General features: G+C 44.5%; 1 protein-coding gene across 12 annotated transcripts in view; it reads left to right on the top strand.

Annotated features, from left to right (window-relative positions):
* The window catches only part of FRMD4A (FERM domain containing 4A), a 688,283-nt gene that overhangs the window by 460,354 nt on the left and 202,939 nt on the right, over positions 1 to 24,990 (top strand). For all 12 annotated transcript variants that reach the window (XM_034930005.4, XM_034930006.4, XM_055092430.2 and 9 more), the window contains one exon: positions 14,082 to 14,147. In XM_034930005.4, coding sequence (XP_034785896.2) covers positions 14,082 to 14,147 — 66 coding nt within the window. The remainder of the gene's footprint in view (positions 1 to 14,081; positions 14,148 to 24,990) is intronic.

The following is a 24,990-nucleotide window of genomic DNA, read 5'->3' as shown; positions in this document are numbered from 1 at the left end:
CTATAGGCGTTCACCACCATGCCCGGCTAATTTTTGTATTTTTAGTAGAAATGACATTTCACCGTGTTGGCTGGGCTGGTCTTGAACTCCTGACCTCAGCTGATCTGCCCCCCTCCGCCTCCCAAAGTGCTGTGAGTCACTGCGCCCAGGCTCCATCTAACTATACTTTTCTACTCTAAAAATTCCAAGTACAGTCATCAAAACAAAAGAAAAGGTAGATACTTGCCTTTCCCTTTGAAAAAAGCCTCTCATTCTACTCCAAACAAACAAACGAACAGACAAAAATATAAACAACCTCTGTCACTCATACCGAAGCCACAGCTCCATGTGGCAAAGATCAGGTGTTATTTTCCATCTTTCCTCACTGTTCCCCCAGGGAACAGTTGGATGTTAGGTGGGTGTGTACTTTCTGGCCACTTCTTGCATGTTCTGTTTCTTTGGGGTTTACACCTCTCCCAGCTGCCCTTGCAGAACGTCTGCGTGAACGCATGTGCTGTGAATAAGAATTATGTGCATGCATAAGAACCTGGACATTTTCCCACACATCGTACATGGGTATTCCTAAACCTCCTTTCTTAGGCCAGCTCCTGTATTCCTTACATCTGCTCTCAACGTAATGAGTGCGGGTGGCACAGGATGGCCCTGGGAACCAGTTACTGGGAAAAAGAGCTGGGCTTCTAAGCGTCCTGTCTGAACGAAGTACCCTCCTCAACAAATGACCAGTGCCCCCAGAGCTTCATTTTGTGAAGGCCTGGCACTTGCTCAGTCCCTGAAGACAGCCATCCCAATGCCACCTGCCCAGAATTAACCTCCTCACCCATCCAGAGCCACAGGAGACCTGGCATGAGGGGACAGAGACCTGCAGCACCCCCGGGCCTTCCTATAGGAGCAGGGAGCAGCAAATCAGATCAGGGCCTGACTCCACTGTGTGTAGGCGGCAGTCAGTGGTTCAGCATTCAGCGTTCTGCACTTTTTATGTGCAGCGTTCCTCATCACAACTCTACGAGGTAGGAATTGCTGTCATCTCTGTTTTATAGATTACGGAAGGAGGCCACGTTGGTGAAGTAACTTCTGGAGGATCACACTCAGCTAGGAAGTGGTGAAGCCAGGATAAGCCACAGCCCCGGGTGGCCGAGCTCTGGAGCCTGGCTCTGACCCACCGTAAGCCCCGGCGGTGTGGCTCAGGGAGAGTAGCAAGGGAGGCACAGTGTGTGGCTCAGACCTCTGGGTCCCCAGGTAGCTGGAGGACAGGAGTGGGATGTGTGCCTGGAGCCTCCTTCCCACTCTTGGCATCCCCAGCAGGCCACTGAGTCTGCGAGATGCAAGAGGATCTAACAGCTGTTTAGAGCCCCCTGGATGTCCCCCGTGCCCTTCTCTGCAGGCCAGGCCTGGAGAAGGCCTGGAGTGGCAGAGCAGGGAGAACCCGGCAGAGTCAGCGGCTTCCTCAGTCTTTTGTACAAAGCTAAACCTGGGGAAGGGGAAGGTGAGGTGGTCTTTATTTTTTTAAGGAAGATGTTCGTGGTTTTATTGTTTCATGAGGCATTGAAACGGATTCTGCACAAATCAGTATCTGTCCAGTGGGGCAGCTGGTTTCTCCTTCACTTCTTTGGGTTACTAGAGCAACTTGTCAGATTTTTTTTAAAAAAGAACAACCATTCCAAGGCATGCACTGTCACAACACAAACTCTTCCTGTCAGAGGCCGCCGGTCCGGTATCCAGACATCATGCAGGACACCTTGGTGGCAACAGTGCACCGTGTCCGCCCCCACACAGCCCCGTGCATTTGTGTATAGTATCTGGTGTGTCTGCAGAAGCGTGAATAGTATTGGGAAGAGGAGGGAGAAAGAAACAGCGTGAGTGCCTGGCTGGGAGGAGGTCAGTGAAGTCGTGCAGGGCAGGCCTGAACATGTCTGTCATGAGGGCGAACCCAAGCATCCATTATGTCCTTTCATAGGAACATCTGGTGGAGCCCCATAATGGGGTCTTCATTGGCATTTGGCTGGCCCACAACCATGCTGAGGATGCAGTTAGCGGGTGTGGGCTGACGGTCCTGCACCATGATGCTACGCTGGATTTTGTGGAACAGAAGGCTGGATGGCTTCTTTACAATGGCAGCTTTCCCCTCGAGCTGCTCTCCTTCCCGCCTAAGGCGTGATATGTCAATGTAAATTGTGCTGAGTTGAGTTCTATTGTTATAGAACTCAATAACTGAACGTTGAATGAAGATGGGTCCAGTCATCTCCCACATGGGCTTGCCTCCCGTTCTGGAGTGTCCTCAGCCTCACTGAGACCCAGAAGCTGGCATGATGGCAGTGGTGGCAACCCAGCACGGTCTTGATGTTAGGTGTCCTAGCAGGAGGGGAGGGGAGGACGGAGCGTGACAGCCCAGGGTAGCTGCCAGATAGTGCTGTGGACCTGCCTCTCAGGAGGAGAAGGTGTGTGGCATCTTTCTCTCAAGCCAGTAATCAGCAAGAAACAGGACCACGGCTCCTTGGGTCACCTGTGTCCCCAGCACTGAGCTGAATGCATGGCATAGAGGAGACCACAGCGATGGGCTTTGGACTTTGAGTGAAAAATGTGCCTCCAAGCAAAGGTAACAGCATGGGCCAGGCCCCACGGCAAGGGAGAGAATGGTCCTTGGAGGAACAGACTCTAAAAGTCCCAGGTGGCCCAGTCTTGAAACTGAGAGGAGCAATGGGAAGGAGAGTATTTGAAAAAAAGGGATCTGGTGAGGTGAGGCCGATGTCAGAGAGCCTGTTATCCATGTTCAGACAGTTGTCTTTCACAGATGCTAGCAGCAATATGTAAAGAAGGAAGAATCTCACTCTGCACCCACAGCAGGACTGGCCTCTGGGGCCTTCAGGCCTCTGTCCAGATCTGCCCAAGGGCTGCTCTCTGCCACCCGTCTCTGTTCCCATTAGCCTCTGCCTCTGTTCAGACTGCACAGCACTCCCTCTCTGATCCAGATTCCCAGCTCCCTTTCCTTTGTAAGGATTAGGCTCTATTCCCTTCCCCAGCCCCTCTCCTAATAATAATGATTAATAATAATAATACAATCCAGTGCTCAGTAGGATTAAGGCTCTGTAGCTCTTCAGAGACTCCGGTTGCTCCAGTTGCAGAACCAAAGATATCCGTGTTTCCAGGCTTGGATGAAAAGTAAAACCTGCAGTTGTGTTGTAAATGAGGGCTTGTGAATAAATCTTCCTAATTGTGTGTATTTCCGGTAGAATAGTGGGTTAAAATGCTGATAATGTACTCGAAATGGAGGTAAAGAAAATCCCGTTTTCAGAAAACACTCTAACAGTGGCAGAACCTAGGAGGAAACAGGTTCCTCCAAATTTTAGGGGTCCAGCTAGTTGGATGTCACCCAGAAAGCACTGCTGCCCCCCAGGAGCCTGGAGTTCTTTGTGCACCTGCCCGCCACCTGTGAGCGGCTTCTGCCCTGTGCTCCCCAGTATGGTGTCCATGGTGCAGGACCTAATTCTGGGGCCCATGCCATTGTGTCTTTCAGCATCCATCTGCCCTTGTCATTGTAGTCAGAGCGTTGGCTGCCAGGCGTGAGGAGGGTGATTGTGGACCCGCCCCAGCGGAATGTTGGCCTTCCACATCTGTCGCACCTGTCCATCATTCACGCCAGTAGCTTGTTTGGTTGGAAGGTGGAAAGTGCACCCCACCTCCCCACATCACACAACTGAGCTGTGGGTAGGAGTTCCTCTTCAGCGAGATGCCATAACGCCCTCAGGAGAGCTTCCTGTTGTACCAGCCTCTTACCTGCCTGGGTCCACGCCTCATCGTCTACACTTTAGGCCCAGAGACTGATTATTAATGTTTTCTGACACGCCGCCCTGTAGCATTCAAGTGGAGATGGTTCATTGCTCGGCCTGGAGGACTTGTGGCTTGAATCACATAGACCGCTGGGTCCCCACACCCGGACTTCTCTTTTGCATTATCAGAGAAAACCGAATTTCCTTTTGCTGCATGAGCAGCAGCAGCAGCGTCCCTAGGATGAGCTTTCCAAAGATCCGCAAGTAAAACGCCAGCCCGGGTTATGACTTGAAGTGCAAACCCGCAGAGGGTTGAGCTTTGAAGAATGCACTGCTATTTCCATTTTCTATTACATCAATATTGTCATGTTAATTTGTTTCTGATAGAGCCACTCACTTAATAACTTCCATCTGGTATATAAGCTGCAGCTGTATCCAGCAGCCAAGAACCTGAAGGACACACCTGCATGTGTTTTGTTTTTTGTTTTTTGAGACAGGATCTCACTCGGTTGCCCAGGCAGGAGTGCAGTGGCCTGATCTCAGTTCACTGCAACTTCTGCCTCTTGGGCTCAGGCAATCCTCCCACCTCAGCCTCCCGAGTAGCAGGGACTACAGGCACACACCACCATGCCCTGCTAATTTTCATATTGTTGTTTTTGGGTTTTGCCATGTTGCCCAGGCAGGTCTCAAACTCCTGAGCTCAAATGATCCTCCTGCCTCTGCTTCCCAAAGTGCTGGCATTACAGTAGTGAGCCGCCGTGCCTGGCCACACCTGCGTATGTTTTTTTAAATCCAGGAGAGTCACAATAAAGACAGGTGGAATCGTTTGCCAGAGGTCATAGAGCAAAATAGGAACAAGGTCATTCTCTCTGAATGAGGCTTCTGGTGTCTCGTGCCTGTGTCTCCTTTCCTTCCATCGTCATCTTACTTCAATATGGTATCACTTGAGAACAGAACAAAAGTAAGCTTGAGATAAACCAGAGGGAAAAGTTATCATAAAAATCATATTACAATGATAATAAAAATGGTTATATAAAATTTTTATAAAATAAAAATTTGTATTAAATATTTTATTAAAAAATTACAATCAACCTTTGGCCTTTAAAGGTTTTGGGTAGATCCCACTTGCCCACTTTTGTAATAAGTGTTATTTCCCTGGTATAAGTGAAGTGTGGACAGGGAATTGATGAATTTTATTTTTGAGATGGGGTCTCACTATGTTGCCCAGGCTGGTCTCGAACTCCTGGGCTCAAGCAATCCTTCTGCCTTAGCCTCCTAGGTAGCTGGGATTACAGGGGTGAGCCACCATGCCCAGATAGATGAATTAATAAACATATATAGTATTTATTATATATATTATTTATTATATATTATATATATTATTTATTGTATATTATATATTATTTATTATATTATATATTATATTATGTATTATTTATTATATATTATATTATGTATTATTTATTATATATTATATTATATATTTATTATATATCATATTATATTATATATTATTTATTATATATCATTATATATTATATGTTATTTATTATATATTATATTATATATATTTATTATATATTATATATTATATATATTTATTATGTATTATATATCATATAATTATATTATATCATATACATTATAATTATATATAATATATATTATTTTATATATATTACATATATATCTATATGGGCTGAAAGTGGTGGCTCACATCTGTAATCCCAGAACTTTGGGAGGCTGTGGTGGGAAGATCACTTGAGCCCAGGAGTTCAAGAGCAGCCTGGACAACATGGCGAGTCCCCCTATCTACAAAAAATACAAAAATTAACCCTGTGTGGAGATTTGCGTCTGTAATCCCAGCTACTTGGGAGGCTGAGGTGGGAGAATCTCTTGAGCCCCAGGAAGGCAGAGGTTGCAGTGAGCTGTGATCATGCCACTGAACTCCAGCTGGGACCACAGAGTGAGACCCTGCTTCAAAAACATAAAACAAAAAAACAAACAAAAAATATGATTGTGTATATTTGAAGTTTACATCATAATGCTATTGGATACCCATAGATGTGTAGATACATACAGAACCACAGTAGATAAGGAGGATGAACAAGTCTAGAGATGTAATGTACAACATGAGGACTAAAGTTAAAATTGTATTGTGTTAGGGTTTTTTGTTACATAAATAGATTTTTGCTGCTCTAGTCCCACAAAAAAAGTAACCATGTGAGATGATAGACATATTAACTGACTCCACTGTAGTAACCATTACACTATCTGTATGTATCTAATTTTTTTGATTGTTTGTTTTTTGAGACAGAGTTTCACTCTGTTGCCCAGGCTGGAGTGCAATGGCTGGATCTCAGCTCACGGCAACCTCCGCCTCCCAGGTTCAAGTGATTCTCCTGCCTCATCCTCCCCAGTAGTTGGGATTACAGGTGCCAACATACCTATACCTAGCTAATTTTTGTATTTTTAGTAGAGACGAGGTTTCACCATGTTAGCCAAGCTGATCTTGACCTCAAGTGATCTGCCCACCTCGGCCTCCCAAAGCGCTGGGATTACAGGGCAGGGATTAATGTTTTAACAGATTTTAAATTGCCTGAAGTCCTTTCTTTCCACGTGTGTATTTCCCGTAAATTTCTTGAGGTTGCTGTAACTGCGTGACATTCATTCATCTCCTCCTGGCTGTGATGTGCTTTATGATGATTGAGATTTTGTGGTCTTGCAATGTTTGGGTACCTAGATTGGACTTTGAGTCTTCATTTTTCTGTGAAGGAAACTGAAGTGGAGAGAAGGATGTGTCTCTTGAGGTGACCCAGTACCCGGGAGCACCAACAATGACTTGTGCCGGGAAGTTGTAGTCATGGCCTTGGAATTTCCTTCTGAGCCACACAACAGCCTGGGTCAGAGGTCAGATCATGAGGGGCTGCTGTCCCGCATCCGACATCCTCAGGGTGCCCTGTGGTTTAAGGGACTGTGCTCGGGGAAGACGTGCTGTCAGCGGTAAGTCACTGGTAGGGCCTTGGCTTTTGAAATCTAAATTTTCTGTCTGATGACTAAGTTTTAAAGGACAGCATTTCAGGTGGTTTGGGGAGTATTGGTAATTTTCCTAACTGAAGCATGTCTTGGAAGGTTGTTTGTTTTGTGCAATTCTAGTGAGTCATTAATATTGCTGATTTTAATGTCTTGTAAATTTATTGTCTCAAAAATGAATATCAGAAACAACTTGGTGGCTTGCTTTTCACGGGAATGTCAACGAGTAGGCAATTGGTAACGAGGCTAAAAAAATGTTTTGGCAGGCCTGTGAACATCTCACTAAACAGCTCTCCTCCCTCACCGTAACTTCCCTCAGCCCCGCCCCACAGTGTCTTCCCTGAAATAGTTTCAGTGTAAATTAGCCTCAGGAAACTAAGAGAATACAGGTGTCAATTGACTCTTTTTTACTTTTTGTTTTAAAAAACACATGTTTTTTTCTGGGTTCAGGATCAATTTGCACAACTGCATTACATTTCTATAAAAATGCTCTAGGCCAGGCACGGTGGCTCATGCTTGTAATCCCAGCACTTTGGGAGGCTAAGGTGGGGAGGGTCACTGGAGTCCAAGAATTTGCATAATGAGACGTGTCTCTACAAAAAATAAGCACAGTTAGCTGGGCATGGTGGTATGTGCCTGTAGTCCCAGATACCCAGGAGGCTGAGGTGGGAGGATCGCTTGAGCCTGGGAGGTTGAAGCTGCAGTGAGCTATGATAGCACCAACGCACTCCAGCCTAGGAGACAGAGCAAAACCCTGTCTATAAAAATAAATAAAATAAAATAAAATAAAATAAATAAAATAAAGTAAGCCTGATAGTATCTACCTCCTGTCTTACAAGGACTATGGGTTCAACACATATTATTTCCAAAACCATACAACTGATAATAATTAACAGCTAACGTTATGATGAGTATATACTTCGTTACCAGGTACAGCACTAAGAAATTTCCAAACATTAGTTAATTTAATCATTGCAGGATTCCTAAAAGGTAGACGCTATTTTATCCCTCTTCTACAGACAAGGAACAAGGCTTAAAAAGATGAGGTAAGCTGGGCATGGTGGATCACTCCTGTAATTCCAGTGCTTGTCTGGGAGGCCAAGGCAGGAGGATCAATTGAGCCCAGGAGGTTGAGGCTGCAGTGAGCCAAGATCACACCATTGCACACCAGCCTGGGCAACAGAGCAAGACCCTTTCTCAAAAAAATAAATAAAAACCAAAATGAAACAAAAACCTTCTAAACAGTGGAACTAGGATTCTTTCTTCTCAACTCCTCCTGCACAGGCATATACCATGGCATAGAAATTATTTTGCAGGCCAGGTGTGGTGGCTCACGCCTGTAATTGCAGCATTTTGGGAGGCCAAGGCGGGTGGATCACCTGAGGTCAGGAGTTCGAGACCAGCCTGGCCAACATGGTGAAACCCCATCTCTACCAAAAATACAAAAACTTAGCCTGGCATGGTGGCGGGTGCCTATAATCCCAGCTACTCGGGAGGCTGAGGCAGGAGAATCGCATGAACTCAGGAGGCAGAAGTTGCAGTGAGCCATGATCGTGCCACTTCACTCCAGCCTGAGTGACAGAGGGAGACACTGGCTCAAAAAAAAAAAAAAGAAAAAAAAAAAGAAGGAAAAAGAAATTATTTTGCAAAGGGCAAGAAAGAAAAGGGAGACAGAGGACATCAACAAGTGGCTAAACCAAAAAGACACAGAGGAAAGAAAGGTGGTATGTTGAGAAAAGGGTGATAGGAAGCAATACATGCAAATAGGGTTGACTTTTTTTTGAATTCAAAGAGCAACTATTCTTATTAAGACAAATTTGGTTTTCTTTTCTTTCTTTTTTTTTTTTTTTTTGACTCAAGATGTTTGCACTGTCTTTAAGAAATGGCCTTGCTATGGCGGGGCGTGGTGGCTCATGCCTATAATCCTAGCACTTTGGGAGGCCAAGGCGGGAAGATCACGTGAGGCCAGGAGTTTGAGACCAGCCTGGCCAACATGGTGAAACCCCGTCTCTACTAAAAATACAAAAATTACAGGAGCGTGTTGGCAGGCACCTGTAATCCCAGCTACTCGGGAGGCTGAGGCAGGAGAATCGCTTGAACCCGGGAGGTGGAGGTTGCAGTGAGCCGAGATCATGCCACTGCACTTCAGCCTGGGCAACAAAATGAGACTCCATCTCATAAAGAGAGAGAGAGAGAAAGAAAGAGAGAGAGAGAAAAGACTTTGCCAAACGTTAAATTCTATTACTTTCCATGTCCCTGTGTGGTGTGGGCAGCAGAATGTTCTGAAGTTGCTGTCTTATGACTGTTTCCAATCTAAGCCTAAATCAGAAAAATTAAATTCCAACTCTGATCTGGGTACTCTGCACCTCTCCAAATAGGGTCACTCATCTTTCTAGATAAAGTTTCTTTTTTACACTTTTTTTAACTGAAAAAAAAAAGTAACATGTTAAGTCATATTTGGGTGAGGTGGAGTGGTGTAAACCACCCAGAAGCCTAAAGCGTTGCACATCTACTCCTATATATTTTTTTTTTTGGCCTCTTAATCCCTGTCCACGTGCATGACAATTAGGATACGTATCATTTATTTTTTATTTTTATTTTTTGAGACAGAGTCACACTCTGTCACCCAGGCTGGAATACAGTGGCGCAATCTTGGCTCACTGCAACCACCACCTCCTGGGTTCAAGCAATTCTAGTGCCTCAGCCTCCCAAGTAGCTGGGACTACAGGCGTGCACCACCATGCCCGGCTAATTTTTTTTTTGTATTTTTAGTAGAGACGGGGTTTTGCCATGTTGCCCAGGTTGGTCCCTAACTCCTGAGCTGAGGCAATCCACCTGCCTCCCAAAGGGCTAGGATTACAGGCGTGAGCCACCACGCCAGGCCAGGATACATATCAGTGATAGTCTGCTGTGGTCACTGAAGCTAGTATCATAAATGTGTTTACATGTTTCTGCACAGTCTTCATGTCAGAGTGTACCTTAGCAGCAAAGTTGGATAAATTGGGGCAGACACTTCACTTTCAAAAGAACACTTTTTCGTATTTCCTTTAGAATCACAGGGCACTTGGCAGGCCTCTGCTTGGGCTAGAATTGTATGGTAGCAAGGCAGTTGATTATTGGAATGGTTGCCAGTTGACATCTATGAGAAGCCTTGTTCTCTAAAGGATTTCCTTTGAGGGTGATGCCAGGGCTCCCGTAGTGTCTGAACAGCTGGAAATGAAAAAAAAAGAAACAACAAAAAAAAACAAAACAGAACAAAACAAGGGAAAGCAGTATTATTTCACAATTGTTAGTATTGAAAAGAAAATTTCAGAGTGCCTGGCAAGCCAGACAAAGCTACAGATGTCAATTCTTTCTATGTACACACCCAAAATGGTGAAGTTTTCTGAACTGATGATAAGAACAGGATACTCTAATCTTACTTGAGTATGGAACAACAGGCAGGTGCTCCCTTTTGAAAAATAAACCACAGCAGTGCTGTCAAAAGAAAGCTGTACCTTCAAAAACATGATGATTCAAAGGTGAGTCTGTTTAGACACTTCTCTGTGCTGTTTGCAGAGACATTTTGCTTTCTACAGGGAGGCATTAAAATATGGAGCATGTTTGTAAATTTCCTAGGAATTACTGTTGAGAAGAGGAAAGAAATTGGAAGACCTAGGGTGGATACTAACATCATGATAAATAGTTACTTCCTTAAATTGCTGAGCAGATAAGGTGAGATTGTTTTATGTAATGAGGATTATTTTTTTCAGATGAAAATGAGAACCTCAGGGAAGACCTTTAAGTGTGAGTGTGAACTTTGTGAGCTTGGAAATATTTCGAGAAAATGATACATTTCATCTTCTTTATTACTGCGATTAAAACTTTATTTGATCCAATAATGTCTTTCAGATACCAATTTGTTTTCATAAAATTTATTAGGCTGTGATTGAGTAACTCAAGAGCATGTTTATACCCTTAACCTTTTATGATAAAACGAAGCTCAGAACTGTTTTATAGATGCAGAAAACAAACAGCATTTCTTTCTTAAAACTCTCCCCTATTCTCTGTCGAGACTTTTCTCAAATCTATGATTAAAGTTTTAAAAGAATTTAACATAACTTTCTGAATGTGATACCATTTTCCTTCTTAAAACTTTTACTCTATTGACCTTAGGTTCTTTCCAATGAGAACTGAATCAGCGTAGCTCGAAATTTTTATCTAAAGTACCTGTGCAATTGCTATTATCTGCCCTATTGAAACTTGAAATTAACATTTCTAGTGTACTTTTTTGATGAAGGAATCATTTATACATGTTGGTATAGCAGCAGCTATTTTAGTCTAATTTAAAATTGTAATGGCTTTCATTGAACTTAGGGAATGATTGAAAGGAAGCTGATGGATTTTTAAAAATTAAGTCAATCAGTGAAGATGCTTACTCTGTGCAAGGTTGATGGATTCTAATAGGACTTGAGCCCATTTTCCCACTAAGACAATTAACACCTGAAGTTAGGGGTTCAATGGGTGAATAAGGACTTTGCATAGACTCATCAAATGTCCACAGCTGCCTGCTTTGACTTGTATGTGTGGAATGGCAAGGCTTTGGATTGAAGTTTTTCCTCTGTGTTTAATCTGTTCGTTGGAGTGTTTAGGAGTATGTGAAACTTTTCTTGATTTTTCTCAGAGCTGGGGGCTGCTGAGTCATTGTTATAACTCAGAATCAAGAGACATTGAGATTAGCCCCCATGTAAGCAGGACATGCTATGTTGTTTTAGATCCCAAAACAAGGAAAACCTGACTTGATGGAAATATGGGATGACTTCTTTTGAGGAAGGAATAAGATAATTTTCTCATAGGATTTCATGACAGCTTTGGATATGTTGGTGATAAGTGAATAATCCCTGTTGAACCAGAAGAGAAGAGACTATCTTTTCTTGTTATTTGCTTAATCTTGCCGTACCTGCAAATACATTGGGGGTTAGGGCTTCACCATATGAGTTTTAGGGGAACACAATCCAGTCCATAACTCCTGGTCTCCAGGAGCTCAGGGTCGAGGATAGGGTCACGAAGGACGCAGGATGGCTGGCCACTGAGTGGGACTGAGCCGTGAGTGCAGTAGGCACCTTCGGCCCGCGACTGTGCTGCCACCTGCTTCCATTTGCAGAGATGCTCATTCTCGTCAGGATAGCAGTTCCAAACCTAACAGGCCTTGAGAAATGTCAGCGTTATTCTTAGCCTGGAGAGTTGGACGTCCCGTGGCGCATGAGAGAAACGAGACTGCTCTGTAGTCCCAGCTACTCAGGAGGCTGAGGTGGGAGTATCGCTTGAGCCTGGGAAGTGGAGGTTGCAGTGAGTTAAGATCGTATCACTGCACCCCAGCCTGGACAACAGAGCAAGACTCTGTGTAAAAAAAAATTAAAACAAGAGCTCCCTTAGGGCCAGGCACTGTGCTAAGTGTGTAAAGGCAAGATTGTGTCTCATCTGAGACTGTCTTTTTTATCTTTCCTTGAGGAAAGGTTTATGAGAAGGACCCTCATGGCTGGACAAGGAGACAAGGCCAGGATCTACTGATGTGCATCCTTTCTTTAGATCTGCTTAAAGTGGCCGGTTAGCCACTAAATACAGGGGAAAAGAACTGTATTTAATGGGGACTATAGAGTCATATAAAATAGGCATTGAGTTCTCTAAAGGATTTCCTCTAAAGAAATACAAGGAAGGAAACTTATGTGTCATCTGGTCCAGAGAGGAGCGTTGGAGCTATTTCATACTAGCCTGGGAGAGCCAATTGCTACATTTTCAGGAATGTGGGGTGCCAATTGTAAAGCATAGCCATTGTTAAAATGAAATTATGTACACATGCTTAAACACATGGTGTTAACAAACAAAGATAATAAAAATCTATCCCTTCCTAATTATTTTTATGGCACTTAACTGTTTTCTATGAGCTTGAGGTTATGTTTGTCTATCGTGTCTGTATGTTGGAATTACTAGCAGTGTTGTCATGACAGTGGCTTGAAATCGGACGCAGTAAAGGTATTTAGAGTGCAGCAAGACAGTTTATGGTTAGGACAGTCACCAGTTGACATCCATGAGAAGGCTTGTTCTTCAAAGGATTTCCTTTGAGGGTGATGCCAGGCTCCAGCAAATGCTACAAATCAGGCTTTTTCCTTCCAGAGAGCCAGTTGTTAAATATTCACCAGCACCCCACTGGGCTCGGCTCATTTATTTTTGGATATGAGACAGGGGCATGGAGACGAACGGTAACTTGTCCAGAGTCCTGCAGCCCCTTGTAGGCAGCAGGACCAACACTAGACTTGGGTCTCCCAGGCTTTCTGTTATACCACTCAGAGATTTCAGTCCTGAAAGGCACAAGGGACGGGGTTGGATTTGCCTGTGGGTTCATATCGCCAGTGCTTTTCTATTATTGGTGACAGCGCTGTAGGGAATCAGGTCATACACAAGGAGGGGGCCGATTAACTAACACAGAAATCAAATTCATTGCCAGGTGGGTGGTCATCTGCTTTCTGGTTACCAGCAAGTGGGATAAATGAAGAGGAGGCAGAGATTGGATCCTGAGCTGTGTCCCTAATGCATGCGGGTACAATTATTGAATGGAAGAATAAGTGAAGAATGAACAACACCCACCACCCCTGAGAATATGTTATATATGTATTTGCTAATTTATTTTACATCTCCCTTATTAGAATATAAGCTCCATGAGGATGGGAACTTTGCCTCGTGTGCTGTGGTACACCCAGCTCCCAGAAAAGTGCCTGGCATATAGAAAGTGCTCAATTGATATTTTCTTTTTTTTTTTTTTTTTTTTTTTGAGAGGGAGTTTTGCTCTTGTTGCCCAGGCTGGGGTGCAGTGGCGCGATCTCAGCTCACTGCAACCTCCACCTCCTGGGTTCAAGCGATTCTCCTGCCTCAGCCTCCCAAGTAGCTGGGATTACAGGTATGCACCACCACGCCCGGCTAATTTTGTATTTTTAGTAGAGACGGGGTTTCTCCATGTTAGTCAGGCTCCAGGTTGGTCTCAAACTCCTGACCTCAGGTGATCCGCCCACCTTGGCCTCCTAAAGTACTGGGATTACAGGCGTGAGCCACCGCGCCCGGCCTCAATAGATATTTTTGAATGAATGAATGAATGAACTGATCCTTCCAACTCCTGGCATCATACAGTGCCAACTCCCAGAGGAAGTTTTGCCCAGAGGAATATGCCTGGCAGAGTGCAGCGTCGGCGACCCTCTAACCCTTTGTCTGGCTGCTAGACCCTCAGTGACTACCATTTCTCTTCCCTCTTAGATGACGGAGGGCCGCCGATGTCAAGTACATCTTCTTGATGACAGGAAGCTGGAACTCCTAGTACAGGTAAATCGCTTTTGGTCAACTTTCTGAGTTTCTTTGGTGACTGATGTGGTTTCAGACCTTGATCCAGCTGGGGATGAAGGGGGATTTGGTAAACTGTTTTTAAATCTCTGTTAATATCTGTGAGAGAATGACTAGGACCCACCAGGGTGTTTTGTGTGTGTGCTATTTTGGTTGTAACTGTACACCAGCCTAAGGCATCCAAGGCCCATGTAGATGGGCCATGTACATCCAAGGCCATGTACATCCAAGGTAGATGTACATCTACCCTATTGTTACAAATTTCTAGAAAAGGAAATTCCACAATGCCCTTAGCTATTCTTTCTGCCTGGGAGGAGTTAACTACAATGTAACCTAAGTAACTCTTGCTGTAACTAAAATTAATTTAGTCTTCCTTGCTCAGAGGGGATAGAAAAAGGTTTGGTTCTTTTTGTTTGTTTTTTTGTTTTGTTTTGTTTTGAGACAGAGTCTCGCTCTTGTTGCCCAGACTGAAGTGCAGTGGCACGATCTCAGCTCACTGCAACCTCTGCCTCCCAGGTTCAAGCGATTCTCCTGCCTCAGCCTCCCAAGTAGCTGGGATTACAGGCATGTGCCACCATTCCCGGCTAATTTTTTGTATTTTTAGTTGAGACGGGGTTTCTCCATGCTGGTCAGGCTGGTCTCGAACTCCTGACCTCAGGTGATCTGCCTGCCTCGGCCTCCCAAAGTACTGGGATTATAGACATGAGCCACTGTGCCTGGCCTAAAGGTTTGTTCTTTTCTTTTCCAGTTGAGATTAAAGAGGAACAATCTCTGTACTCTGTCCTCTTTCTAAGTGCTAAGCGACCCCCTTCTTACCCCATCCCATGAGTTGACATTGGCATCACTTGTGAGCATATGGAGAAACTGAGATGCAGGAAATCAATCAATTCCAACTAAGAATACATCAGTGTCAGCAAAATTGGAGAAGTAATTGGAATCATAAACCCTCACCTTTTTCAACTTGTTCTTAAACAGACCATTGTTTGACCCAAAGCTCTAAAGAATGGTGTCTCCAACTCTGACTTTAAAAGTTTACCATTCCAGATCTGTTGTTCAATGCCAATTTTTATTACATTTGCTTGCTGTTTATTCTTAGATGTCTATCTCCAAGTCTTAGAGCATTGTGTCTCATTCTCTATCACATTTTGTTGTGAGGAAGCTGCAGTTCATCAGTGAGTTGAGAGGATGCCATCTGCTCATAGGGGAAGTGATGCTACTTCGAAGGGGAAACTCGCACGCAGACAATTTCGTCTTGCGTTGCCTTGTACATGCTGCTTGGAATTGAAAATGTTCAAACTGCTGACTTTGAGTGAATACTTTTAATAGGATTCAAATGATAAAGGCTTTATAAATGCAATATAGGAAACAGAAAATAGGAAAAAGGCTCATAAGCTCATGACACTAATTCAAGTGTTGTTCCCTTTTTGGTGGATTTCTTTCCAGCATTTTTCATATTTATATTTCTTGCATGGCTGTAATCATAGTACATGTATAATTCTACATATCTTATTTTTCCTTTTCCACTTACCATTGTCTTTCGCTAACATTTTCTAAGTTATGGTAATACTGTAAATTGTCATTCTCCTGAACAGCTGCATAAATTCTAGAAATTGATATACCATTATTATCTAATCATTTCCCCATTTGAGTATATTTAAGGGATTTAAAAAAAATAATTTTACCACTATTACAAGTAAATGCTGTGATTAACATATCCCTATATATAGGGTTCTCCTGCATTTTAGATTACGGCTGTTTTAGGCTAGATTCCATGGCCTAAAGTCATTAAAAGTCAAATTTGTGGTTTGAATTTGGAAGAATGAGGCAATAAAGGGAAACCATCAAATTGAGAGAGATCTCGTTAATTAGCAGAATCGTTAACTGAGAAACATTTGAAGCTTCAAATTGCCAAGACTCAGTGCGAAGAGTTTATAGGCGAGTGGTCTGGTGTATTTTACATGCTTTTCCTGAATCAAAGCTTGGAGGTTTAGAAAGAAGCCACCTTCTGGAATAGGAAATGAGACCTCAAATGGCAGTTTAGAAACTATCTCTTGGCCAGCCTGCTTTCAGAAAAAATAGATTTAATTACTGATGTGTGCAGTTTGGGAACAGTTGTCCTCAACCCTATAAAATCAAGAAAATGTTGAATTAGGTGAACGAGAGAAGTTCATGTTCTTTCCACTGCTTTATAGAACAGGCTTCCTGTGTTATTCTGTCTTCCTGGAACATGCTCCTTCCCACAACCCCGCACCCTGGACCTGGCTGGTCTCTCTTAGGTCTTTACATCACAACTTGGAAGACACCCTCCACCAAGGCTTTCCCTGACCCCCTCCACCTAGTCTGTACTGAGTTTCTTTCTTATGACACAGCCACACCTCGCTGTGATTGGTTGTGTACTTGTTATCACTTCCTGGAGCTCCCAACAGTTTGAGGGCTAGATCTGTGTCTCCATCATGGTGTATCCCCAGTACCTAGCCCGGGGTCAGGCACATAATGTCACTAAATAAAGACTTGTTGAATGAAAGAATGGACAAACCTAAGATGTCTTGACATAACTTCCCCCAAAGACTTCTTGCCAGAGTACCAGTTGCTTCACAGAGGATTTAGCTTAACACACACACACACACACACACACACACACTTGCACAAAATCTATCTATAGATACACACACTATCTACCTATACATAGATACACACACAATCTATCTACACACTGAGAGATATACACACTACCTATACATAGATAGATACACGCACTATTTATCTAGGCATTGATAGTGCGTGTATCTATGTATAGATAGATAGATTAGATAGATAGGTAGATAGATAGTGTTTGTGTGTGTTAAGCTAAATACATATATATATTTATATTTATATATATGGAAAGATTCTAAATTAATTGCAGAATGGGCTTTAGCAAAACTTGGAGAAACAAAATTAAAACTACTGAATGAAAGGCAGCTTAAATCTATCACTCTTTTTTTCTCCTCTGCAAAATTCTGTTGCCCAGGATTCTATCTGTTGGGCAGTATCCTTTCCAAAGGGAATCTGGATTCTCTAGCTCATCTGGACCCACCTCTAGGTTTTTAATAAAACATTTGACCTAAACTATTTCATATTTTACATTCAGAGAGTGGTAGCCTTCAGGTTCATTTATACTTTAGTCATCAAAATATATTAAACACTGAGACTGATATTGTTAAGAATAATTTCAGAACATTTGTAATAAGCCTTAGACAAAGCAATGCCTTTCCTGATCTTTTGACCTGGAGCTGTAGAAATGGGGATGGGTGGAAAAGACACCTACATTGACCTGACAAGGTTTGTAACATGGAAAGTCAGGTTTAGAGCAAGTGTTTCTCTCCCCCAGAGAAGTAAATGGGTGTGCATGAGGGTGGCTGACTGAAAGATATTAATAAGATGGGGCAGATTGGGGAGGTTAGTTTCTACCCACTATGAGGATAGGATCCTCATCAAAGGCTATACCTCAGATCTTCAGACACAGAGGAGCTTCTATGGCATCAATGTTGGGCAAGAAAGCTGATGGCATCCAAACCGACTCCCCATTTGCCTCTTGCCAGGAGGATGCAGTAAGCAGACAACCACACAGATAATTTCATGCAGCACTGTAAACTCGGCCACTCCAAGCATAACATTTCCCTTCTTTGGGTTGCAGAGAAAAAATGGCTGTCATCCTAATGTTTCATGCTTATTCCATATAGCACTTTGAGATTACCAAGTGAAATCTGTGCTTCCAAATCCTCTATTGCTCTGAGTAGATCATACGTTACTCACAGTAGGGGAGGGCAAACAGTCAAGAGTGACATACTAGGAATTAATATTTGAGACGCTCATCCCTAAATCCACAGGCAATTTCCTGACACCCACGTCTTTACCAGGTAGCTCCTTAAGTCCTGAAATTCCACTTAAGAGCAGCTGGAAGGTGACGTGAACATTCAGCCCCAGAGCATGCCTGCAGCCTTGGTTGTGGACACATGCAGGTTGCATAGAAAGATTGCCCTGCAGTTCAGCCCACAGACAGCATCTTCTGCTCTGTCTTCCAAAATTGTTTCCACCAGTTGGAAATGTACTTTAAAAAAAGCCTTTATCAGGCCGGATGCAGTGGCTTACACCTATAATCCCAGCACTTTGGGAGGCCAAGAAGAGTGGATCACTTGAGGTCAGGAGTTCGAGACCAGCCTGGCCAACATGGTGAAACCCTGCCTCTACTAAACATACAAAAAAAAAAAAAAAAAAAAAAAGCTCGGTGTGGTTGTGCACGCCTGTAATCCCAGCTACTTGGGAAGATGAGACAGGAGAATCACTCGAACCTGGGAGGCGGAGGTTGCAGTGAGCCAAGATCACACCACTGCACTCCAGCCTGGGCGACAGAGCAAGACTTTGTCCCCCACCTGAAAAAAAGAACAAAAGCCTTCATCAAAATGAGAGGAGCCACCCTCATCGCAGTCTTGGAACCTTCTGGAGGACGCTATAGCCAGATATGGGGGGCGGAGCATGTTTTATGGTCAGCCAAACTCCCTAAGTCTCGTTGTCATATCCTTGCTCCTTGAAAATTATTTTCTTCATTTATTCTCTGACCCGAATGTATATTTGGGGGAGTATTTTGAGAGCAGAGAAAGGGAAGTGTGCTTTAGCCATAGTGAGAATGATTTAAGTAAGAATTTCCGGACAGTGAGAGTTGCTAGATGGGGTACAGGAAGCCGTTAGTAGGAAAGATTCTGGACTCTTTCTCTTGACCTTCATAAAAATAGAGTGGATTTTCACTAGAATGGAATGGCTGAGGTGTGGCCCTTCCTTATTTGGTTCTCTTGAGGCTTGTGAGACTGTAGATATCCTGTCTCACAGGGAGCCGGCCCAGTGCCAGAAAAACCGACCTGACCTTCTACTGCTAGGCAGGCTTCATTTCAGTGCTTCTCCCCATCACTTTAGATGAGTGGTTGGCCGAATTTCTTCCCCATCCCCACTTTTTCGGTTTTTTTTGTTTTTTGGTTTTTTTTGAGACAGAGTCTTGCTCTATCGCCCAGGCTAGAGTGCAGTGGTGCAATCTTGGCTCACTGCAACCTCCACTTCCTAGGTTCAAACGATCTCCTGTCTCAGCCTTCCGAGTAGCTGGGACTATAGGCCTGCATCACCATGCCCAGCTACTTTTGTATTTTTAGTAGAGACGGGGTTGCGCCATGTTGACGAGGCTGGTCTGGAATTCCTGACCTCAGGTGACCCACCCACCACAGCCTCCCACAAAGTGCTGGGATTACAGGCGTGAACCACCACACCTGGCCCCCACTTTTTTTTCAGGCAGGGTCTCGCTCTATCAACCAGCTGTGGTGCAGTGGTGCGATTACAGCTCACTGCAACCTCAACCTTCTGGGCTCAAGTGATCCTCCCATCTCAGCCTCTCCAGTAGCTGGGGCTGACAGATGTGCATTACCACGCCCTGCTAATTTTTTAAATTTTTAGAGAGACAGGGTCTCCCTCTGCTGCCCAGGCTGGTCTCCAACTCCAGATCCCAAGTGATTCTCCTGCTTTGGTCCTTCTCAAAGTGTTAAGATGGCAGGCGTGAGCCACTGCCAACACGCCCGGCCCTTCTTCCCTTTGATGATAAGAGCTTTACACATAGGAGTGCTCTCCATCCCCTCAATTCTGCCACAGTGAACCTCGCACCTTGCTTTCTCCAGGGAGCTGCCCCGTGATGTGAGTCTGCTTTCCAAGTTCCAAGCTGCCCTAGGATTTCCACATCTCTCCCGTCTGACCCAGTCCCTTAGTGGCCATTGGCAAGACATTTACAACTGTCCACTGTGTGCAAATAGAGGAACAAAGCGTCCCTATGATTCCGAGAAGTGGAGCAAACTGTGACTAGTCTGTGTTTTCTAAGGGAATTAAAGATAGCAGTTAGATTATTGCCATGTCTTACCCAGGGCTCATAATCCTGAGATTATGAGGAGACATAATCTCCTCATAACCAAGACAGAAGCATTTGGAAAGATCTAAGCTGCACCTCGTGGTACAGTAGCCACCAGCCACATGTGGCCATTGAGCAAAATGTGGCCAGTGCAAATGGAGAGGTATGCAAGTATAAATCACACGCCAGCTGTGTGCAAGCATAAATCACACGCCAGCTGTGTGCAAGCATAAATCACACGCCAGCTTGTGAAGGCTTCCTATGAAACTTAAGTAAAATGTCTTGGAAATGATTTTTGCCTTGGTGAGTCCGTGTTAAAATGATAATATTTTGGATATATTAAGATAAAATAAATATATAATAAATTTCACCTTTAAACTTTTTAAATATGGCTAAAAAAATTAAAATCTTGGCCCAGGTGTGGTGGCTCACGCCTGTAATCCCAGCACTTTGGGAGGCTGAGGTGGGCAGATCATGAGGTCGGGAGATCAAGACCATCCTGGCCAACATGCTGAAACCCTGTCTCTACCAGGCATGGTGGCGTGCGCCTGTAGTCCCAGCTACTCGGGAGGCTGAGGCAAGGGAATCACTTGAACCCGGGAGGTGGAAGTTGCAGTGAGTCGAGGTCACGCCACTGCACTCCAGCCCGGCAACAGAGCAAGACTCCATCTCAAAAAAAAAAAAAAAATTAAAATCTTACATTGGGCTAACTTTTGTGGCTCACGTTGTATTTCTTTTGGATGGCTATTTCTAGAGCAGTAGGCCCAAACCTTTTGGCACCAGGGACTGGTTTCATGAAAGACAATTTTTCCACAGATGGGGTGTGGGAGGTATGGTTTCAGGATGATTCAAGCATATTACATTTATTGTGCACTTTATTTCCATGATTACTACATTGTAACATATAATGAAATAATTCTACAGCTCACCATAATGTCAAATCAGTGGGAGCCCTGAGCTTGTTTTCCTGCAACTAGATGGTCCCACATGTGAGTGATGGGCATCAGGCATTAGAATCTTTTTTTTTTTTTTTAATTTTTGAGACAGAGTCTTGCTTTGTCACCAGGCTGGAGTGCAGTGGTGCAATCTCAGCTCACTGTAACCTTCGCCTCCTGAGTTCAAGTGATTCTCCTGCCTCAGCCTCCTGAGTGGCTGGGATTACAGGCAGGCGCCACCACACCCAACTAATTTTTGTATTTTTAGTAGAGACAGGGTTTCACCATGTTGGCCAGGACAGTCTCGATCTCCTGACGTCATGATCCACCCGCCTCGGCCTCCCAAAGTGCTGGGATTACAGGTGTGAGCCACCACGCCTGGCCTAGATTCTTATAAGGAGTGTGCAAACTAGATCCCTCACGTGTATAGTTCACAGTAGGGTTTGGACTCCTGCGAGAATCTAATGCTGCTGCTGATCTGACAGGAGGTGGGGCTCAGGCAGTAATGCAAGCAATGGGGAGAGGCTATAAGTATAGGTGAAGCTTCTCTCGCTGCTCATCTCCTGCTGTGCAGCCCCATTCCTAACAGGCCATAGACTGGTACCAGTCCATGGCCCAGGGGTTGGGGATTCCTGCTATAGAAGATAGAAAACAATTTAAGCTAGAGAAAATATTATGAAGGCAATCGAATTGTTTGGGGTTACCCAGATATAATACTGGATGTTTGGCACAATAATGACTACATTTTACAATTCTTTTTCTTTTTCTTTTTCTTTTTTTGTTTTATTTTGAGACGAAGTCTCACTCTGTCGCCCAGGCTGGAGTGCAGTGACGTGATCTCTGCTCACGGCAACCTCTGCCTCCCGGATTCAAGTGATTTTCCCACCTCAGCCTCCAAAGTTGCTGGGATTACAGGCACCCGCCATCATGCCCGGCTAATTTTTGTGTGTTTGTAGAGATGGGATTTCACTGTGTTGGCCAGGCTTCTCTGAAACTCCTGATCTCAGGTGATCCACCCGCCTTGGCCTCCCAAAGTGCTGGGATTACAGGCATGAGCCACTACACCTGGCCTACAATTCTTTATAGAATTTATATGGAGCATATCTTATTTAATCCTCACAGTAACTGTGTAAAGTAGGTGCCAAGCAAACAGAAATTCAGAAAGATTAAATAACTTGCTCAAGGTCACGTAGCTAGTGAAGTATAGGTAGCTCGAGCATAGGTCCTCTGATAGTATAGCCCATTCTCTTTTCACTGCACCATAACCAGTATATATAATAAAAACCCAAGATGCACAAGATATGATCTATTAATAGTTCACCTGGAATATGCTCCTCTGCCAGCCCCTGACACCAGAGCCATAAACGATGGCAACCAAAGACTTCGAACCTTATCTCAGGTCTGCAATGGAAGATGGGCTTACCCAGGTCATTTCATTCCTGTGAACTCACTTCCTAACCTATCTGGGAAAGCCTGAAACATGTGACACATCCTCATGAAGGACTTGTGCGTCCTGCGTAAGTCTCGGGCTAGCAGGTGCGGAAGACACTTCCACAGCAGTGGATGAAATAATGGTCGCCTTCCTGTCACTTTCCTCTGTCTGACAGCGATGCTGGTGATATCCCATCTTAAAGGTCGAGTACATTAATATGGGCTGTCAGTAAAATAGCACTGAGGGCAAGTAAATAGTCTGGGCTATTATGGGCTAGAAAAAAAAAGTATGACTTTTAAAAAATCTAGAACTGTAATAATCTTACCTAAAATAGGTGAATAAACTTGGTTCTCTTTTTTTTTGAGATGGAGCCTCACTCTGTCACCCAGGCTGGGGTGCAGTGGTGTAATCTCGGCTTACTGGCTTATTGCAACCTCCACCTCCTGGGTTCAAGCAATTCTCCTGCCTCAGCCTCCTGGGTTCAAGTGCTTCTCCTGCCTCAGCCTCCCAAGTAGCTGGGATTACAGGCACCTGCCTGCACCCCCAGCTTATTTTTTTATTTTTAGTAGAGGCAGGATTTCACCATGTTGGCCAGGCTGGTCTCGAACTCCTGACCTCAGGTGATCCACCCACCTCGGCCTCCCAAATGCTGGGATTACAGGTATGAGCCACTGCGCCCGGCCTAAACTTGGATTCTCTATGCACAGGTGCACACCCATGTTTATATTCACCCTCATAGCCCAGCCTTAGCAACTTCTGTGGTTAATGATATTCTGCAAAAATGCAAGAGATGGCCAGGTGCTGTGGCTCACGCCTGTAATCCCAACACTTTGGGAGGCCGAGGCGGGTGGGTCACCTGAGGTCGGGACTTTGAGACCAGCCTGACCAACATGGTGAAAGCCCGTCTCTACTAAAAATACAAAATTAGCCGGGCATGGTGGTGCATGCCTGTATCCCAGCTACTCGGGAGGCTGAGGCAGGAGAATCCCTTGAACGTGGGAGATGGAGGTTGCAGTGAGCCAAGATCGCACCATTGCACTCTAGCCTGGGCAACAAGAGCGAACTCCGTATCAAAAAAAAAAAATGCAGGAGATTGTTTTCTACCAAGTAAAGCAGGAATCCCCCCCAAAGTGCATGTTGCCAAGCAGAGAATATGGAGTTGATTCCGTGTCTTCCCAACTGAGTAGTGTGGGCAGGTGGGCTCATTGTGGTCTGCCTGCTGGGCCATCTACCGAGGCGTGCTCCAGGTCTGCCATCTGCTCCTGTCTGGTCTGAATCCACCAGGAGTTTCTGTCACAGACAAGGGCTGGGAAGGCGTGTGCAGAAGCTGGGAGCAGACAGAGGGACTCAGTGTTATGAACCTTCTGTCCGGGACCTCCCAGGCCACCAGGCCACCTCCTGAAACAAGAGCCAAAGGGGTTCAGGCAGCCCCACTTTGGGCTGACCTCACACCTCACTGCGATCCCATCATCATTTATTAGGCTCCTCTCTGCAAAGCTGGGCACTCCACCAAATGAGCAAAACAGATGTCTTCCCAGCCCCCAGGGGTGGCTGATAATATTTAACATTTGAAAAGCACATGGTGAAGAAAGACATGTTAAGATATAGAGCACAGACAGATAACGCAATGGTAAATCTATTTGTAATAAAAAACGCATTGAGTGATGGAGAGGAATAAGTAATAGTCCATAAAATATACTCTTGGGGAGCACAAGCAGCTAAGTCGTTTCCCCCTTGGTAAGGAGGGAGGAGACACGATCCATCTTCCTTCTTCAGCCAAGGCCTTTGTAGAAAAGTCGGTAAGCTTTCTTTCTGCCCTGGTTAGAACAAAGGGGAATTCCAGTCTCCCCAAGAGGCTGTGAGAGAGGGCTGAGCATCAGGATACAGCAGATTGATGCGATCATCTAGGGAACCCCCCGCCACGTATACACACACACATACACACACACGTACACACACACACTCACACCCAGGTGCTGGTTGAGGAGAGGAGAAGAGACCATCCCCATCTCCCCAGCCTAATGGGTCCACGCTGCCAGTTGCCTGGCAACACCCCTTCTTTGCGCCCCTGCCCCCCTCCCCCTTCTTCCTGAACCACCTCCATGTCTGTGCCCCTTGTCCCTTTGATGCCAATTTTAACCTGTTGTAAAATGTATTCATTGAAACCATTTGAAATTGCCAATATTTGGCAGACTTTGTCCTGCTAAGGGGACCATTTCATGTGGCTCAAACATAAAGGGAGAGAGAAAAAAAGGGAGAGAAGACTTAGCCCTCCAGAACATTGCAGGTGGTTGTTTCTTTTACTACTGAGTTATTTTTTCCGTGATATCTTCACAAAATCCTTTCCATGTCCTCCCTATGGTGCCCCATAGGAGACTCTGTGCAGATGGGAGCCTCAGGATAGGACATTAAACTACATGCTCCTAGTTTCTGTCTTTCTGCTAAGGGGGGATAAGAAGGGATTGGGGAGATTAAAACAAACTCAACTCACAATGCAGTTCTGCAAAATGCAAACGACTGTATTTACAGGGGAAAGGC

Source organism: Pan paniscus, chromosome 8 (assembly GCF_029289425.2).
Source record: "Pan paniscus chromosome 8, NHGRI_mPanPan1-v2.0_pri, whole genome shotgun sequence".
NCBI lineage: Eukaryota > Metazoa > Chordata > Mammalia > Primates > Hominidae > Pan > Pan paniscus.
The sequence above is the reverse complement of the archived record's forward strand: the minus strand, read 5'-3'. Positions and strand labels throughout refer to the sequence as shown.